This window comes from Hyperolius riggenbachi, chromosome 10, assembly GCF_040937935.1.
Source record: "Hyperolius riggenbachi isolate aHypRig1 chromosome 10, aHypRig1.pri, whole genome shotgun sequence".
NCBI classification, from domain to species: Eukaryota; Metazoa; Chordata; class Amphibia; order Anura; family Hyperoliidae; genus Hyperolius; species Hyperolius riggenbachi.
The window spans coordinates 264,924,168-264,945,823 of NC_090655.1; the positions used below are offsets into that span (position 1 = coordinate 264,924,168).

At 48.0% G+C, this 21,656-nt stretch overlaps 2 protein-coding genes across 2 annotated transcripts in view; one reads left to right on the forward strand and one right to left on the reverse strand.

The window, feature by feature from the left end:
• The window catches only part of LOC137535386 (zinc finger protein 585A-like), a 764,031-nt gene that overhangs the window by 108,982 nt on the left and 633,393 nt on the right, over positions 1–21,656 (forward strand). The window lies entirely within an intron of this gene.
• The window catches only part of LOC137535849 (uncharacterized), a 349,356-nt gene continuing 346,423 nt past the window's right edge, over positions 18,724–21,656 (reverse strand). Inside the window, 2 exon segments of the mRNA XM_068257733.1 lie at positions 18,724–19,504; positions 19,506–20,545. Coding sequence (XP_068113834.1) covers positions 19,193–19,504; positions 19,506–20,545 — 1,352 coding nt within the window. The 3' untranslated portion in view covers positions 18,724–19,192.

Below are 21,656 nucleotides of genomic sequence, written 5' to 3' on the forward strand. Positions count from 1 at the left end.
GTAACATGTTAACCCCGCGATCGCCGCATGCAAAGTGTATAATACACTTTGTAATGTTTACAAAGTGTATTATACAGGCTGCCTCCTGCCCTGGTGGTCCCAATGTCCGAGGGACCACCAGGGCAGGCTGCAGCCACTGATTTCTAGCCCCCCCCCTGCCCCAGATCGCCCACAGCACCCCTCAGACCCCCCTGCCCACCCCCCAGACCCCTGTTTGCACCCAATCACCCCCCTAATCACCCATCAATCACTCCCTGTCACCGCTATTTTTTTTTTATCCCCCCCTGCCCCCTCCTGATCACCCCCCCACCCCTCAGATTCTCCCCAGACTCCCCCCCAGACCCCCCCCCCTGTGTACTGTATGCATCTATCCCCCTGATCACCTGTCAATCACCTGTCAATCACCCATCAATCACCCCCTGTCACTGCCACCCATCAATCAGCCCCTAACCTGCCCCTTGCGGGCAATCTGATCACCCACCCACACCAATAGATCGCCCGCAGATCCGACGTCAGATCACCTCCCAAGTGCAGTGTTTACATCTGTTATCTACCCTAAACACCCACTAATTACCCATCAATCACCCATCAATCACCCCCTATCACCACCTGTCACTGTTACCCATCAGATCAGACCCTAATCTGCCCCTTGCGGGCACCCAATCACCCGCCTACACGCTCAGATTGCCCTCAGACCCCCCTTATCAATTCGCCAGTGCAATATTTACATCTGTTCTTCCCTGTAATAACCCACTGATCACCTGTCAATCACCTGTCACTGCCACCCATCAATCACCCCCTGTCACTGCCACCCATCAATCACCCCCTGGCACTGCCACTCATCAATCAGCCCCTAACCTGCCCCTTGCGGGCAATCTGATCACCCACCCACACCAATAGTTCGCCCGCAGATCCGACGTCAGATCACCTCCCAAGTGCAGTGTTTATATCTGTTCTCTACCCTAAACACCCACTAATTACCCATCAATCACCCCCTGTCACTGCTACCTATCAGATTAGACCCCTATCTGCCCCTAGGGCACTCAATCACCCGCCCACACCCTCAGAATGCCCTCAGGCCCCAGCCCTGATCACCTCGCCAGTGCATTGCTTGCATCTATTCCCCCCTCTAATCACACCTTGAGACACCCATCAATCACCTCCTGTCACCCCCTAGCACACCTACCCATCAGATCAGGCCCTAATTTGCCCCGTGTGGGCTCCTGATCACTCGGCCAAACCCTCAGATCCCCATCAGACCCCCTTCCGATCACCTCCCCAGTGCATTGATTGCATCTATTTTCCCCTCTAACCACCCCCTGAGACACCCATCAATCACCTCCTGTCACCCCCCTAGCACTCCTATCCATCAGATCAGGCCCAATACAACCTGTCATCTAAAAGGCCACCCTGCATATGACCGGTTCCACAAAATTCGCCCCCTCATAGACCACCTGTCATCAAAATTTGCAGATGCTTATACCACTGAACAGTCATTTTTAGACATTTGGTTTCCAGACTACTCACGGTTTTGGGCCCGTAAAATGCCAGGGCGGTATAGGAACCCCACAAACTGACCCCATTTTAGAAAAAAGACACCCCAATGTATTCTGTTAGGTGTATGACGAGTTCATAGAAGATTTTATTTTTTGTCAAAAGTTAGCGGAAATTGATTTTTTTTTTTTCACAAAGTGTCATTTTTCACTAACTTGTGACAAAAAATAAAATCTTCTATGAACTCGCCATACACCTAACCTTGGGGTGTCTTCTTTCTAAAATGGGGTCACTTGTGGGGTTCCTATACTGCCCTGGCATTTTAGGGGCCCTAAACCGTGAGGAGTAGTCTAGAAAACAAATGCCTCAAAATGACCTGTGATTAGGACGTTGGGCCCCTTAGCGCACCTAGGCTGCAAAAAAGTGTCACACATGTGGTATCGCCGTACTCAGGAGAAGTAGAATAATGTGTTTTGGGGTGTATTTTACACATACCCATGCTAGGTGGGAGAAATCTCTCTGTAAATGAACAATTGTGTGTAAAAAAAAAAAAAACAATTGTCATTTACAGAGATATTTCTCCCACCCAGCAAGATTTTTTTTCACAAGTTAGCGGAAATTGATTTTTATTGGTTTTTTTCACAAAGTGTCATTTTCCGCTAACTTGTGACAAAAAATAAAATCTTCTATGAACTCACCGTACTACTAACGGAATACCTTGGGGTGTCTTCTTTCTAAAATGGGGTCATTTGTGGGGTTCCTATACTGTCCTGGCATTTTAGGGGCCCTAAACCGTGAGTAGTCCTGAAACGAAATTTCTCAAAATGACCTGTGAAATCCTAAAGGTACTCATTGGACTTTGGGCCCCTTAGCGCAGTTAGGGTGCAAAAAAGTGCCACACATGTGGTATCGCCGTACTCAGGAGAAGTAGTAAAATGTGTTTTGGGGTGTATTTTTACACATACCCATGCTGAGTGGGAGAAAGATCTCTGTAAATGACAATTGTGTGTAAAAAAAAAAAAAAATTAAAAAATTGTCATTTACAGAGATATTTCTCCCACCCAGCATCGGTATGTGTAAAAATACACCCCAAAACACATTATACTACTTCTCCTGTGTACGGCAATACCACATGTGTGGCACTTTTTTGCAGCCTAACTGCGCTAAGGGGCCCAAAGTCCAATGAGCACCTTTAGGCTTTACAGGGGTGCTTACAAATTAGCAACCCCCAAAATGCGAGGACAGTAAACACACCCCACAAATGACCCTATTTTGGAAAGTAGACACTTCAAGGTATTCAGAGAGGGGCATGGTGAGTCCGTGGCAGATTTCATTTTTTTTTTTTGTCGCAAGTTAGAAGAAATGGAAACTATTTTTTTTTCTTTTTTTTTTTTGTCACAAAGTGTCATTTTCCGCTTACTTGTGACAAAAATTAATATCTTCTATGAACTCACTATGCCTCTCAGTGAATACTTTGGGATGTCTTCTTTCCAAAATGGGGTCATTTGGGGGGTATTTATACTATCCTGGAATTCTAGCCCCTCATGAAACATGTCAGGTGGTCAGAAAAGTCATAGATGCTTGAAAATGGGAAAATTCACTTTTTGCACCATAGTTTGTAAACGCTATAACTTTTACCCAAACCAATAAATATACACTGAATGGGGTTTTTTTTAATCAAAAACATGTTTGTCCACATTTTTCGCGCTGCATGTATACAGAAATTTTACTTTATTTGAAAAATGTCAGCACAGAAAGTTAAAAAAATCATTTTTTTGCCAAAATTCATGTCTTTTTTGATGAATATAATAAAAAGTAAAAATCGCAGGAGCAATCAAATAGCACCAAAAGAAAGCTTTATTAGTGACAAGAAAAGGAGCCAAAATTCATTTAGGTGGTAGGTTGTATGAGCGAGCAATAAACCGTGAAAGCTGCAGTGGTCTGAATGGAAAAAAAGTGGCCGGTCCTTAAGGGGGGTAAAGCCCGCGGTCCTCAAGTGGTTAAGAAAGACAGGGATCGTTTTCTTGAATTTTACTTAGAAAAGGGTGATCTGTATGTGTTGGCATGCATGCGTGCAGTTCAATCTATGGTTGATCATAAACTTTGTAAGCATGAACCTGCCTCTGCTTTAATAATCGCTTGGCAAAAGATTCTGTCTTCCTATTCCCATGTTTATCCTTCCTCTATTAACTCTGTACCTACCTCTGACCAGAACTCACAACCTACAGCAGATAAAACCAGCTCCAGAGACTTTAATTTGTCTTCACCTGTGATTCAAAAGAAACCTGTTCCTTTACAGACACCTATCAGATCCACACCCTGGTCATTCCAGCATCCAGCAACCACATGCATAGACTCTTACAAATTTACTCCTGCCTCCAGACTAGTTCAGAAGACAAAGACAAGACGCAAATATTTTCCTACATCTTCCATCCTTCCAGTTACCTCCGCAAGGACTACAACAGCTATGTTGCCAGCTTCTGCAGACCCACAAACCGTTTCTTTGCAGAAACAGGTGCCATCTGTATTCCAGCCTGCTGTTCCAGCTGCATCCATTACCTCTGCCATGCCTGTGCCAGCCACCTCTGCCATGCCTGTGCCAGCCACCTCAGCCAGGTCCCTGTCTGTAGGCTCAGAAGCACCCTTGCCTGTCAGCTTGCTGACCCCTCTGTCAGACGGTTTGGCGGTGTCTCTGTCGGTCGGCTTGGCTGTGTCCATGTTGATCAGTTTGGCAGTGGCCCGGTCGGACAGCTCGGCAGAACCCCTGCCAGCCAGTTCGGCGGTGGACTCTCCAGACGTCTCAGTGGGTCCCAGTTGTTCCAGCAGAGTCTCAGTCTGCCGTTTCAGCAGAACCGCACACTACAGCTCAGCCGAAGGCCCAGCCGGATGCTCGACCATTAAGTCTGTCAGCTGCCCAATCTAAGGTTCAGTTGATTGCTCTGCCGAAGGTCTTGCCAGCTATGCAGCCAGTGGTCCAGCCAGTCGCTCAGCAAAAGGTCCAGCTTTCTCAAATCCTTGCTGATGTCCATTGCCCTCTGACTTCTGCTAGAGCCCAGACTCTTGCTGACGTTCATTCCGCACAGGTGCCTGACACTCAGTTCCCACTGGTCCCCACTGTTATGCAGTTTCCACAGTCATCCACTGAAATCCAGACACCACAGACCCCTGTTGATGCTCTGTATTCACAGGCTTCCACTGAGGCCCTGTACTCATTTACACCTGCCGAGACCCAGTTCTCTCGATGCTCTGCTGAAAGTCAGTCCCCACAGTTTACTGCTGAGGCACAGTGCACACACATTTTGGCTGATGGTTTATTCTCAAAAATTTCTGTTCCTCCGGAGACTCTGCATTCATTAACTAGTGCCAAGCCTTACAAACTTTTTGCCTGAGATTATCCAGTCTGCTGCTTTGCCTGCCCTATTGGTAAATGCCTTTCAATTTATCCATCCTGATAGTGTCCAGTCTGCTGTTCCTGCTCCTGATGACCTACAGTCTGCTGTTCCTGCTCCTGATGACCTACAGTCTGCTGCTCCTGATAACCTACAGTCTGCTGTTTCTGCTCCTGATAAGCTACAGCCTGCCGTTCCTGCTCCTGTTGCCTCCAAGTCTGCTGTTCCTGCTCCTGTTGCCTCCAAGTCTGCAGTTCCTGCTCCTGTTGCCTCCAAGTCTGCCGTTCCTGCTCCTGTTGCCTCCAAGTCTGCCGTTCCTGCTCCTGTTGCCTCCAAGTCTGCCGTTCCTGCTCCTGTTGCCTCCAAGTCTGCCGTTCCTGCTGCTGTTGCCTCCAAGTCTGCCGTTCCTGCTCCTGTTGCCTCCAAGTCTGCAGTTCCTGCTCCTCCCATACCACATGCCCTGCACTCACTATAGCTGACACACTCCCATACCACAAGCCCTGCACTCACTATAGCTGATACACTCCCATACCACAAGCCCTGCATTCACAATAGCTGATACACTCCCATACCACAAGCCCTGCACTCACTATAGCTGATACGCTCCCATACCACAAGCCCTGCATTCACTATAGCTGATACACTCCCATACTACAAGCCCTGCACTAACTATAGCTGATACACTCCCCATACCGCAAGCCCTGCATTCACTATAGCTGATACACTCCCATACTACAAGCCCTGCACTCATTATAGCTGATACACTCCCCATACCGCAAGCCCTGCACTCACTATAGCTGATACACTCCCATACCACAAGCCCTGCATTCACTATAGCTGATACACTCCCATACCACAAGCCCTGCATTCACAATAGCTGATACACTCCCATACCACAAGCCCTGCACTCACTATAGCTGATACGCTCCCATACCACAAGCCCTGCATTCACTATAGCTGATACACTCCCATACTACAAGCCCTGCACTAACTATAGCTGATACACTCCCCATACCGCAAGCCCTGCACTCACTATAGCTGATACACTCCCATACCGCAAGCCCTGCACTCACTATAATTGATACACTCTCATACCACAGGCCCTGCACTCACTATAGCTGATACACTCCCATACCACAAACCCTGCACTCACTAAAGCTGATACACCCCCACACCAAGCCCTGCACTTACTATAGCTGATACAACTCCATACCACAAGCCCTGCACTCACTATAGCTGATACACTCCCATACCACAAGCCTTACACTCACTAAAGCTGATACACCCCCATACCACAAGCCCTGCACTCACTATAGCGGATACACTCCCTTACCACAAGCCCTGCACTCACTATAGCTGATACACTCCCATACCACAACCACAAGCCCTGCACTCACTATAGCTGATACACTCCCATGCCGCAAGCCCTGCACTCACTATAGCTGATACACTCCCATACCACAAGCCCTGCACTCACTACAGCTGATACACTCCCATACCACAAGCCCTGCACTCACTACAGCTGATACACTCCTATACCACAAGCCCTGCACTCACTATAGCTGATACACTCCCTTACCACAAGCCCTGCACTCACTAAAGCTGATACACCCCCATACCACAAGCCCTGCACTCACTATAGCGGATACACTCCCTTACCACAAGCCCTGCACTCACTATAGCTGATACACTCCCATACCACAACCACAAGCCCTGCACTCACTATAGCTGATACACTCCCATACCACAAGCCATGCACTCACTAAAGCTGATACACCCCCATACCACAAGCCCTGCACTCACTATAGTGGATACACTCCCATACCACAAGCCCTGCACTCACTATAGCTGATACACTCCCATACCACAACCACAAGCCCTGCACTCACTATAGCTGATACACTCCCATACCGCAAGCCCTGCATTCACTATAGCTGATACACTCCAATACCACAAGCCCTGCATTCACTATAGCTGATACACTCCCATACCACAAGCCCTGCACTAACTATAGCTGATACACTCCCCATACTGCAAGCCCTGCACTCACTATAGCTGATACACTCCCATACCGTAAGCCCTGCACTCACTATAATTGATACACTCTCATACCACAAGCCCTGCACTCACTATAGCTGATACACTCCCATACCACAAACCCTGCACTCACTAAAGCTGATACACCCCCACACCAAGCCCTGCACTTACTATAGCTGATACAACTCCATACCACAAGCCCTGCACTCACTATAGCTGATATACTCCCATACCACAAGCCCTGCACTCACTATAACTGATACACTCCCATACCACAAGCCCTGCACTCACTATAGCTGATACACACCCATACCACATGCCCTGCACTCACTATAGCTGATACACACCCATACCACAAGCCCTGCCCTCACTATAGCTGATACACTCCCATACCACAAGCCCTGCACTCACTATAGCTGATACACTCCCATACCACAAGCCCTGCACTCACTATAGCTGATACACTCCCATACCACAAGCCCTGCACTTACTATAGCTGATACACTCCCATACCACAAGCCCCGCACTCACTATAGCTGATACACTCCCATACCACAAGCCCTGCACTCACTATAGCTGATACACTCCCTTACCACAAGCCATGCACTCACTATAGCTGATACACTCCCATACCACAAGCCCTGCACTCACTATAGCTGATACACTCCCATACCACAAGCCCTGCACTCACTATAACTGATACACTCCCATACCACAAGCCCTGCACTCACTATAGCTGATACACACCCATACCACATGCCCTGCACTCACTATAGCTGATACACACCCATACCACAAGCCCTGCCCTCACTATAGCTGATACCCTCCATACCACAAGCCCTGCCCTGCCCTCACTATAGCTGATACACTCCCATACCACGAGCCCTGCACTCACTATAGCTGATACACTCCCATACCACAAGCCCTGCACTCACTATAGCTGATACACTCCCATACCACAAGCCCTGCACTCACTATAGCTGATACACTCCCATACCACAAGCCCTGCACTCATTATAGCTGATACACCCCCATACCACAAGCCCTGCACTCACTATAGCTGATACACTCCCATTCCACAAGCCCTCTCACTCCCTATAGCTAATACACCCCCATACCACAAGCCCTGCACTCACTATAGCTGATACACTCCCATACCACAAGCCCTGCACTTACTATAGCTGATACACTCCCATACCACAAGCCCCGCACTCACTATAGCTGATACACTCCCATACCACAAGCCCTGCACTCACTATAGCTGATACACTCCCTTACCACAAGCCATGCACTCACTATAGCTGATACACTCCCATACCACAAGCCCTGCACTCACTATAGCTGATACACTCCCATACCACAAGCCCTGCACTCACTATAACTGATACACTCCCATACCACAAGCCCTGCACTCACTATAGCTGATACACACCCATACCACATGCCCTGCACTCACTATAGCTGATACACACCCATACCACAAGCCCTGCCCTCACTATAGCTGATACCCTCCATACCACAAGCCCTGCCCTGCCCTCACTATAGCTGATACACTCCCATACCACGAGCCCTGCACTCACTATAGCTGATACACTCCCATACCACAAGCCCTGCACTCACTATAGCTGATACACTCCCATACCACAAGCCCTGCACTCACTATAGCTGATACACTCCCATACCACAAGCCCTGCACTCATTATAGCTGATACACCCCCATACCACAAGCCCTGCACTCACTATAGCTGATACACTCCCATTCCACAAGCCCTCTCACTCCCTATAGCTAATACACCCCCATACCACAAGCCCTGCACTCACTATAGCTGATACACCCCCATACCACAAGCCCTGCACTCACTATAGCTGATACACTCCCATACCACAAGCCCCGCACTCACTATAGCTGATACACTCCCATACCACAAGCCCTGCACTCACTATAGCTGATACACTCCCTTACCACAAGCCATGCACTCACTATAGCTGATACACTCCCATACCACAAGCCCTGCACTCACTATAGCTGATACACTCCCATACCACAAGCCCTGCACTCACTATAACTGATACACTCCCATACCACAAGCCCTGCACTCACTATAGCTGATACACACCCATACCACATGCCCTGCACTCACTATAGCTGATACACACCCATACCACAAGCCCTGCCCTCACTATAGCTGATACCCTCCATACCACAAGCCCTGCCCTGCCCTCACTATAGCTGATACACTCCCATACCACGAGCCCTGCACTCACTATAGCTGATACACTCCCATACCACAAGCCCTGCACTCACTATAGCTGATACACTCCCATACCACAAGCCCTGCACTCACTATAGCTGATACACTCCCATACCACAAGCCCTGCACTCATTATAGCTGATACACCCCCATACCACAAGCCCTGCACTCACTATAGCTGATACACTCCCATTCCACAAGCCCTCTCACTCCCTATAGCTAATACACCCCCATACCACAAGCCCTGCACTCACTATAGCTGATACACCCCCATACCACAAGCCCTGCACTCACTATAGCTGATACACTCCCATACCACGAGCCCTGCACTCACTATAGCTGATACACTCCCATACCACAAGCCCTGCACTCACTATAGCTGATACACTCCCATACTACAAGCCCTGCACTTACTATAGCTGATACACTCCCATACCACAAGCCCTGTACTCACTACAGCTGATACACCCCCATACCACAAGCCCTGCACTCACTATAGCTGATACTGTCCCATACCACAAGCCCTGCACTCACTATAGCTGATACACCCCCATACCACAAGCCCTGCACTCACTATAGCTGATACACCCCCATACCACAAGCCCTGCACTCACTATAGCTGATACACTCCCATACCACAAGCCCTGTACTCACTATAGCCAATACACTCCCATACCACAAGCCCTGCACTCACTACAGCTGATACACCCCCCATACCACAAGCCCAACACTCACTATAGCTGATACATCCCATACCACAAACCCTGCACTCACTAAAGCTGATACACCCCCACACCAAGCCCTGCACTTACTATAGCTGATACAACTCCATACCACAAGCCCTGCACTCACTACAGCTGATACACTCCCATACCACAAGCCCTGCACTCACTACAGCTGATACACTCCAATACCACAAGCCCTGCACTCACTATAGCTGATACACTCCCATACCACAAGCCCTGCACTCACTATATCTGATACACTCCCATACCACAAGCCCCGCACTCACTATAGCTGATACACTGCCATACCACAAGCCCCGCACTCACTATAGCTGATACACTCCCATACCACAAGCCCCGCACTCACTATAGCTGATACACTCCCTTACCACAAGCCCTGCACTCACTATAGCTGATACACTCCCATACCACAAGCCCTGCACTCACTATAGCTGATACACTCCCATACCACAAGCCCTGCACTCACTATAGCTGATACACACCCATACCACATGCCCTGCACTCACTATAGCTGATACACTCCCATACCACAAGCCCTGCACTCACTATAGCTGATACACTCCCATACCACAAGCCCTGCCCTCACTATAGCTGATACCCTCCATACCACAAGCCCTTCCTTCACTATAGCTGATACACTCCCATACCACAAAACCTGCACTCACTATAGCTGATACACTCCCATACCACAAGCCCTGCACTCACTATAGCTGATACACTCCCATACCACAAGCCCTGCACTCACTATAGCTGATACACCCCCATACCACAAGCCCTGCACTCACTATAGCTGATACACTCCCATTCCACAAGCCCTGCACTCACTATAGCCGATACACTCCCATACCACAAGCCCTGCACTCACTATAGCCGATACACTCCCATACCACAAGCCCTGCACTCACTATAGCTAATACACTCCCATACCACAAGCCCTGCACTCACTATAGCTGATACACACCCATACCACATGCCCTGCACTCACTATAGCTGATACACTCCCATTCCACAAGCCCTGCACTCACTATAGCCGATACACTCCCATACCACAAGCCCTGCACTCACTATAGCCGATACACTCCCATACCACAAGCCCTGCACTCACTACAGCTGATACACCCCCATACCACAAGCCCTGCACTCACTATAGCTGATAACCCCCATACCACAAGCCCTGCACTCACTATAGCCGATACACTCCCATACCACAAGCCCTGCACTCACTATAGCTAATACACTCCCATACCACAAGCCCTGCACTCACTATAGCTGATACATCCCATACCACAGGCCCTGCACTCACTATAGCTGATACACTCCCATAACACAAGCCCTGCATTAACTATAGCTGATACACTCCCATACCACAAGCCCTGCACTCACTATAGCTGATACACCCCCATACCACAGGCCCTGCAATCACTATAGCTGATACACTCCCATACCACATGCCCTGCACTCACTATAGCTGATACATCCCTATACCACAAACCCTGCACTCACTATAGCTGATACACTCCCATACTACAAGCCCTGCACTCACTATAGCTGATACACCCCCCCCCCCCACCACAAGCCCTGCACTCACTATAGCTGATACACCCCCCCCCCCCCACCGCAAGCCCTGCACTCACTATAGCTGATACATTCCCATACCACAAGCCCAAACTATGTGTCCTATTGAGCTTTTGTGATCTACTTTAATACAAATATTTATGCAATTCACTCCTGCTGGTGTGCGAGTCAATATTTTTTCTGATGCTATATTCTATATCATTAAACCCATGTCCCTGCATCCTCTCATGTCCCTGTGTCCATGCAGTATGGCAGTCTCCATATTCCTCTCACTTCAGTTGTCCTTTAAGTAGTTTGGGAGTTTGAGGTTGGCTTTGATGTCCATGCAAAGTTGGCAAAGCATGTTTTGCAAAAAAAATGTTTGATTTGTAGATAGGTATAATATTCTGAAATTGGCAAAGCATTCTGTTGTGCCAGGTTTTGGGAAGGTGCAAGCGTGTCACCAAATGAGAAAGGCTAGTGATATAAGTTACAAGTTTGCGGTTATCCACTGTTTTAGGTTCATATCTTTAACCTCCCTGGCGGTTAATTTATTTTCACAAATAAGCAAAAATCCTTTTTTTTTTTATTTTTTTTTTTTGTTTCATGTAAAGCTACCAGAGTGGTAGCTACAGGAAACACCACTAGAGGGCGCATGTGGCCCTCTAGTGCGATCGTCGCCGGCATCAATAGCAAACAGGGGAGCGCGTATATAACGCGTTCCCGTTTGGCTTCTCCTGTCGCCATGGCGATGATCGGCATGACGTCATGGACGTCAGCCGACGTCCTGACGTCAGGCGCACTCGATCCAGCCCATAGCGCTGCCCGGAACTCATTGGTCCGGGCAGCGCAGGGCTCTGGCAGGGGGGGCCCTCTTCCGCCGCTGCGTGCTGGCGATCGCCGCAGAGCGGTGGCGATCGAGCTGTGCGCGCAGCTAGCAAAGTGCTGGCTGCGCGCACAGCACTTTGAATGGGGCGAATCGCCCAAACAGACCCTGAGAAATCCTCCTGTGCGGCATAGCCCGAGCTCAGCTCGGGCTTACCGCCAGGGAGGTTAATCCCTAGACAAAGGTGTCAAACACAAGGCCCGCAAACTGAATGTGGCCCATCGTACCATTTTATGTGGCCCTCGAGAGCTTTTAAATGTGCATCATTGTAAGTAGTAAAAGAGCAACAGCACGCTACCATCCCACCCAGAGGAGCACATCTGTGTCAGTTTGAGCTGGGGTGCAGCAATAACCCACAAGACACACAATCTCAACAAAATGAGCATGGAGACCGCTCTGGGGATCCAAACCTCCTAGCCCCCCATGTGGCTGGTAACACACACACAGCTTCCCTCCAACACCATCTCCCTACCTAGTGTAATGTTTACCTGCTCCAGCGAAGCGTCTCTTCTGCTCTTCCTGGCAGCTGCACGCTCTGTGCTGCCACACCTCCTTCTCCCGATCACATGACATGTATTGGGAGCCAGAGGTATGCAGCATAGAGCATGCGGCTGTCAGGAAGATCAGAGGAGACCCGAAGCAGCGCTGGAGCAGGAAAATATTACACTGCTCCACTGCGCTACTCTGCAGATGGGGAGGAGCTGCTCCACTGCGCTACTCTGCAGATGGGGAGGAGCTGCTCCACTGCGCTACTCTGCAGATGGGGAGGAGCTGCTCCACTGCGCTACTCTGCAGATGGGGAGGAGCCGGCCCCACAGTCTCAGTTTGAGACAGTTCAATAAATGTTAACCGATTTAAAAAATTGGCCTGCAACTTAGACTATGCTTTATATTTTGGACCCTTACATGATGGAGTTTGACACTCCTGTTCTAAGAGAAAGAGCGGAAAGCGGGATATTTAAATGAGTGTCACCTAGTTCTTTCCGGTCTTTATATAGCTTTTTCCATGAGTTTAGTGTAACACGAGTAGGAGGTGGAAGGGAGTTGGATGAGAGAATACCATATATAGAGGCTGAAGGAATATCCAGCATTGGCCTACCTGAAAGAGCTTCTTCAATAATCCTCTAATAATCCTCCTCCTTTTCTTATGTTCTTTCCTTTCCCCCCTTTTATAACTACCTACCTGCACTACAGGAAAAGACAGTTAACCCTTTGCAACTACACATGCACAAGTTTACACAACTGTATTCACAAAAATCAATCATTCCATCATAATGAGGATCATCATCATAGTGAGTAATCCTAGTGAGGTTATTTAGCAGTGTGTGTGCTGTATACCTACACAAGGGCAGCACCCCATCCCCCTGCAATGTCGCCCATCAGCTTGGCCATACTGAAGGGTATTTGTATTAGGAAGAAGGAGGCACTCCACAGGCTTGAACTTGCGTTCAGTTTATTACATGTCGTTACACTACATGTTTCGGGCTCTGCCCTTCATCAGGAGCCCGAAACATGTAGTGTAACGACATGTAATAAACTGAACGCAAGTTCAAGCCTGTGGAGTGCCTCCTTCTTCCTAATACAAGTATCACAGTGTGGTGCAGGGGTGGTGTACCTGCGTGGAGGAGTGCACCGGCACCAGCTCTCCTTGCCTAGGATTGAGCCTTTGAGTCTGGTTCAGTCTAATACAATACTGAAGGGTATCCCTGCTCCCTGCTGCTTCCGGTTCCTGTGACTCGGCTCTGCAGTCCGGGTAGTGTGAAGGTTGGCAATGGCATCTGGTATATTGTGGCAGAATCTTGTGCAGTGGAGGGAGGTGAAGGGAGGTCGACCTGTTGGGATGGGAAACATGCCTGTGTCTTCAGGTCCCTCCCACCACCTGATCCACCCGGGGGAGGTCTCCTGGCTGCCCACAGGCTGCTCTGACAGGTGCTCACAGGGAGCCACGTACTGACATATAAGCATGTTGGAATGGGGGGCAAGCCTGTGTCTGACCAACTGTCTGCAGGACTATGGAAATGGACCAATCGTATCTCACCCCAGCTTAATTTAAAATGTGCACAAATTTACATAAAAATTTACTGTATTTTTGTATCAGCTCAGAATTATTTGCATGTCATTGACCATCACCAGTGACAGACTGCAGACCTGCACTGTTACAGAGAGCTCTGGCTACAAACACTGAGCTTAGAATTGCCTCATTCATTATAGCAATGCAATTTATTTATTACAGTAAATCTGATTGATGCAGGTAATAGTACATCTTACATTTCATGCAGAGGAACAGTATACAGCTGATATTCAGCACATTATCCAGAGGAATAACTTTATTAGCAGCTTTAATCACAGGAGAGTTACTTGAAGATGCATCAGATTTCCATTCTAATAGGAGTTATTTGGTTACATAACACAGAACTGTTTCCAGCAACAGCTTCCCACATTTGTCTATAGCAGTGATTCTGATCCTGGCTCAAGCAGGGAGCACACTTGTCATGATTTGTCTGCAGCACAAGTGGCCGTGCGTCTTACAGAACACCCCCCAACTTACACCCTTCTAGAGACTCAGGCAGGGAGCACACTTGTCATGATTTGTCTGCAGCACAAGTGGCCGTGCATCTTACAGAACACCCCCCAGCTTACACCCTTCTAGAGACTCAGGCAGGGAGCATACTTGTCATGATTTGTCTGCAGCACAAGTGGCCGTGCATCTTACAGAACACCCCCCAGCTTACACCCTTCTAGAGACTCAGGCAGGGAGCACACTTGTCATGATTTGTCTGCAGCACAAGTGGCCGTACGTCTTACAGAACCCCCCCAGCTTACACCCTTCTAGAGACTCAGGCAGGGAGCACACTTGTCATGATTTGTCTGCAGCACAAGTGGCCGTGCGTCTTACAGAACACCCCCCAGCTTACACCCTTCTAGAGACTCAGGCAGGGAGCACACTTGTCATGATTTGTCTGCAGCACAAGTGGCCATGCGTCTTACAGAACCCCCCCAGCTTACACCCTTCTAGAGACTCAGGCAGGGAGCACACTTGTCGCGATTTGTCTGCAGCACAAGTGGCCATGCATCTTACAGAACACCCCCAGCTTACACCCTTCTAGAGACTCAGGCAGGGAGCACACTTGTCATGATCTGTCTGCAGCACAAGTGGCCGTGCGTCTTACAGAACACCCCCCAGCCTACACCCTTCTAGAGACTCAGGCAGGGAGCACACTTGTCATGATTTGTCTGCAGCACAAGTGGCCGTGCGTCTTACAGAACACCCCCCAGCTTACACCCTTCTAGAGACTCAGGCAGGGAGCATACTTGTCATGATTTGTCTGCAGCACAAGTGGCCGTGCATCTTACAGAACACCCCCAGCTTACACCCTTCTAGAGACTCAGGCAGGGAGCACACTTGTCATGATTTGTCTGCAGCACAAGTGGCCGTACGTCTTACAGAACCCCCCCAGCTTACACCCTTCTAGAGACTCAGGCAGGGAGCACACTTGTCAGGATTTGTCTGCAGCACAAGTGGCCGTGCATCTTACAGAACACCCCCCAGCTTACACCCTTCTAGAGACTCAGGCAGGGAACACACTTGTCATGATTTGTCTGCAGCACAAGTGGCCGTGCGTCTTACAGAACACCCCCCAGCTTACACCCTTCTAGAGACTCAGGCAGGGAGCACACTTGTCATGATTTGTCTGCAGCACAAGTGGCCATGCGTCTTACAGAACCCCCCCCAGCTTACACCCTTCTAGAGACTCAGGCAGGGAGCACACTTGTCGCGATTTGTCTGCAGCACAAGTGGCCATGCATCTTACAGAACACCCCCAGCTTACACCCTTCTAGAGACTCAGGCAGGGAGCACACTTGTCATGATCTGTCTGCAGCACAAGTGGCCGTACATCTTACAGAACACCCCCAGCGTACACCCTTCTAGAGACTCAGGCAGGGAGCACACTTGTCATGATTTGTCTGCAGCACAAGTGGCCGTGCGTCTTACAGAACACCCCCCAGCTTACACCCTTCTAGAGACCCAGGCAGGGAGCCCACTTGTCATGATTTGTCTGCAGCACAAGTGGCCGTGCATCTTACAGAACACCCCCTAGCTTACACCCTTCTAGAGACTCAGGCAGGGAGCACACTTGTCATGATTTGTCTGCAGCACAAGTGGCCGTGCGTCTTACAGAACACCCCCCAGCTTACACCCTTCTAGAGACTCAGGCAGGGAACACACTTGTCATGATTTGTCTGCAGCACAAGTGGCCATGCGTCTTACAGAACACCCTCCTGTACTGGAAACACAATTAGACTTATGTCTCTGCTCCTAATGTTTTACTTCTTAGCTGTACTACACATACAAATCATTATATCATAATTTTTTTCGCTTCAGTGTCTCTTTAAAGGAAACCAGAGACAATGCATACTTACCTTTTTATAAATATCTGTGGCTTTCTCCAGCCCCATGCGCACGGATAGCTCCCTCATATATATAAAGATTGCACTTCCTCTTGCGCAGACTGCCAAAACTAATGGGACCCGATACCGTTGCTTCAGGCAGCGGAGGACGGCAGCGTGGAAGCGATTTGTGTGCGCATGGGGCTGGAGGAAGCCCCAGGTATGTATAAAATGGTAAGTATGCGTCATTTCTGGTACACTTTAAGAAGCAAAAAGGTCAGACTGATGTTTGAAAGATCTACAACTGTGCAACAAATTGGAGCAAGCGAGCAAGTTCCAGTCAATGAATGTTCATGCAGCAGAAATGCAGGCACCAAAGGAAGCAATGGATAGAGTGCCAAAATAATAATGCTGCAAGAAATGTTAATGGGTGCTTCAGGGGAGCAGCAGACACTGTTTGCTAGCAACATTGAAGTAAGCAGGCATATAGAATACAGCATGAGACAACATGCAGTGCTCCAGTGCACACAGTTCAAAGGGCCAGAGCATCGGTGAGTGGCTGCGCGGGCACAGAATGTCTGCGGGGGACATTTTTGTGAATGGTCTTATTTTGGTTGCAAATCTCCCGCAAGTAGTTTTCCACATGCGGAAAATGATTGTGAATAGAGCCCTTTGTGTGGAAAAATCAGAATGCTGTGTGATTAATAATCATGGGTAAAAATGTAAATGATGGGCGATTCTAGAACAGGCCATTGATTGCAGTGGCCAGTGCAGCAGAATTTTGCCGCATGTTGTTAAGCTGTTAGTGCTGATGGCGGAGGTGGGAGTTTATAAGTGTTCCTGGGACTTCTATATATCAAAGTGAATTTGAATTCCCCCCCTCCACATTCCTGTCTCCCCAAAGCTGAAGCCTCCGCTCCCTATGGGGGGCTTCTGTGTCACAGTAAAGGTGCACCCTAGATCCATTAAATTTGAGCCACAAGTTCTCCACAACTATGGCTCCTACAGACCGCAAATGTGGAGGGAAAGGAGGAGACTCCGAAGCTGCTGCTATATCAAATTACAGTATGCATTTTAATTTTAAGAGGGTTGAATTCTGACTGAATTATAAAGCAGCCATATCAGTGTGACATAAAATCTGTCTCATTCAGCTCCAAACAAAAACAAATAATTCACTTTTCAACACTCTCTTGTCATCATAAGTGTTTGTTAATACAGATAAAAGTGTTTTGGCTTCCAATACTCTTTGGTAGAGTTGTAGCTGCATGAGACTGCAGACCCTGCCTCATTTACATAGGCCAGTGAACTGCAAACGTGGTTCTCCAGCTGTTAAGGAACTACAAGTCACACAATGCACTGCAGGAGTCTGACAGCCACAGTCATGATTCATAAGGGCAAATGCATTGTGGGACTTGTAGTTCCGTAACAGCTGGAGAGCCAACTTTGTAGATCACTGACATAGCTAAAGCACTTGGGTTTTTTTTTAACCCTTGCAATGGAAAATAAATAGTGAACAGGCAACTGCTAACTAGGCTTAAAGGGACACTTAAGTCAAACAAAAAAAATGAGTTTTACTCACCTGGGGCTTCCAATAGCCCCCTGCAGCTGTCCGGTGCCCTCGCCGTCTCCCTCTGATCCTCCTGGCCCCACCGGCAGCCACTTCCTGTTTCGGTGACAGGAGCTGACAGGCTGGGGATGCGAGTTATTCTTTGCGTTCCTGGCCACAATAGCGCCATCTATGCTGCTATAGCATATATCATATACCATATAGCAGCATAGAGGGTGCTAATGTGTCTGGGAACGCGAAGAATCACTCGCGTCCCCAGCCTGTCAGCTCCTGTCACCGAAACAGGAAGTGGTTGCCGGCAGGGCCAGGAGGATCGGAGGGAGACAGCGAGGGTACCGGACAGCTGCAGGGAGCTATTGGAAGCCCTAGGTGAGTAAAACTCATTTTTTTTGTTTGACTTAAGTGTCCCTTTAAGGTGGCCATACACTTATAGATTTGCAGCAGATTCGACCATCAGATAGATTTCTAGCAGATGCCTTCCAAGTCGAATCTGACAGGAATCTATCTGATGTGTGCCACACACTAGGAACAGATTTCCAATAGATTTCAGAATGAAATCTATTGGAAATCAATCTAAATGCATTATTGGACCATTAGATCCAATGAAACTCTATAGGCCATCCATCTGCTGCCAGCAGCAGATCGACCTACATTTTCCATCCTGTCAGAAAGATCAAATCGATCGAAATTGGCCGCAAATCGATCAATTTGATAGACTCAATTTCCGATCAATTCCATAGAATCGATTGATGGCTGAAATTGACCAGTGTATGGGCCCCTTTAGTAGTATAGCTATCCATGTTTATCTCATCATGTCACCTCAGTTCAAGGACATTAACACTTTACAAACCAATACACTAAAGCAGCATAAAAGAGCCCTTAGAATTCTGAGTAAATATGCTGCCATGTGCAAAAAAAAAAAAAAAAAGAAAGAAAGAAAATTAGGAAAAATTTCCCACACTTAACACAAGTGTCTCCTAAACAGTGACTTTTGCTGAAAACATTTCCCACACTCAGCACATGGATAGGTCTTCTTGCCAATATGAGATCTCTGATGACTGGCAAGATGTGATTTCCGTGGAAATGATTTCCCACACTCAGCACATGGAAAGGTCTTCTCACCAGTGTGAGATTTCTTATGTTTGATAAGATATGATTTCCTTCCAAAACATTTCCCACACTCGGCACATGAATATGGCTTCTCATCAGTGTGAGATGTCTCATGCTTGACAAGGTTTGATTTCAGTGTAAAACATTTCCCACACTCATCACATGAATAGGGCTTCTCACCAGTGTGAGATCTCTCATGTACGACAAGCTGTGATTTCCGTACAAAACATTTCCCACACTCGGCACATGAATAGGGCTTCTCACCAGTGTGAGATCTCTCATGTATGACAAGATGTGATTTCTGTCCAAAACATTTCCCACATTCAGCACATGAATATGGCTTCTCGCCAGTGTGAGATCTCTCATGGCTGATAAGATTTGATGCAAGCCCAAAACATTTCCCACACTCAGCGCATGCATAGGGCTTCTCACCAGTGTGAGATATCTTATGTCTGACAAGATATAATTTACTTCCAAAACATTTCCCACACTCAGAACATGAATAGGGCTTCTCACCAGTGTGAGATCTCTCATGAATGACAAGATGCGATCTATTCCAAAAACATTTCCCACACTCAGAACAAGAATAGGTCTTCTCACCAGTGTGGTATCTCTCATGTCTGAGAAGATTTGATCTATGCCCAAAACATTTCCCACACTCAGCACAACAGTAGGGCTTCTCGCCAGTGTGAGATCGCTCATGATTGACAAGATATGATTTCTGGATAAAACATTTTCCACACTCAGCGCAACAATATGGCTTCTCACCAGTGTGAGATCTCTTATGCAGGAAATGCTGTGATTTATGAATAAAACATTTCCCACACTCAGAACATGAATAGGGTTTCTCACCAGTGTGGGATCTCTTGTGTCTGACAAGGTCTGATTTCTTTAAAAAACATTTCCCACATGTAGCACAGGAATAAGACCCTCCAGCAGGGGGAGAGCTGTGCTTGGTATGAGGCCCCTCGGGGTTAGACAGGTGAGGGGAGTCTAGTGGAATATTTGGGGTAACCAGGATATCTGCAGGAGACTCTTGTCCAGTGACATCATCATCCGTTGTACAGTCTGTGGATACAGAGAGATGAGTCTCTGAGAGGTTCCTGATGCTGAAACTCCGCCCTGCAAATAGAGAAACATCATCACTTCCTGTTAGAGAATTCTGAGGGGAGGAACAATTATCATTAGGGGTGAAAGGAAAGAGGATGGTCGGCACTGCTGTACAACTTCCTTTATTTGGCAATGTGCAGACAAGTAGGCTGTGTGTTACATCATCACTTCACAGTCCATAAGAAGAGACTAAACACGTACCGGTGCGGGGGTGGATAATGGTGGGTGCTGGTTGCTGGGAGCCTGGCGGCAGTTTCACACACAAGCGCTTCTTCGGAGGCTATGACAAGGGGGTGGGGCTATATCTGCTCTAGTTGGAGAAAGTGCTTTACTGTAATAGTAACCTGCAATCCAAGATTACAGTGTGGGGAGGTCAGGGAGAGCGAGGCCAAACAACACGGCTGCTATTCCTAATGGAATTACAACTCCTGCTGCAGCAGCTAATTATACAAGCCACTAACATAATATTCCATGATGAATATAGGTCAGGCCATGCAGAGCAGAGAATCTGGCTGGAATAGTCAGCAGTGTGTTTTATGGTAAGGGTATAGAAAGAAAGACAAATCTGTGTAGTAATTAAAGGACAACTGAAGAGAGAGGGATATGGAGGCTGCCATATTTATGTCTTTTTAAGCAATACCAGTTGCCTGGCAGCCCTGCTGATCCTCTGCCTCTGATACTATTAGCCATAGACCCTGAACCATGAATATGCGGATCTGTTGTTTCTGACATTATTGTCAGATCTGAAAAGATTAGCTGCATGATTGTTTCTGGTGTGATTCAGACACTATTGCAGCCAAATAGATCAACAGGGCTATCAGGCAAGTGGTTTTGTTTAAAAGGAAATAAATATGGAAGCCTTCTTATTCTTCTCCCTTGCTGGGCAATCTGTAACTCTGGGCCTAGAGCCAAATTAATCCTTGCTATGCACTGATGAACATCAACTAGTCTGCATGCATGTGGGATTAGTATGGCCTTGTACAAATAACAAGCTGACATCATTGCATTCCAGTTCTGGGGTGTGTTTGGCTTTCAGGTACAACAAAGGGACAATTTGCATATTCAGCAGTGATGCATTGTGTAGAGAGAGAGAGAAAAAAAGGGAACAATCGAGAGCCCCCAA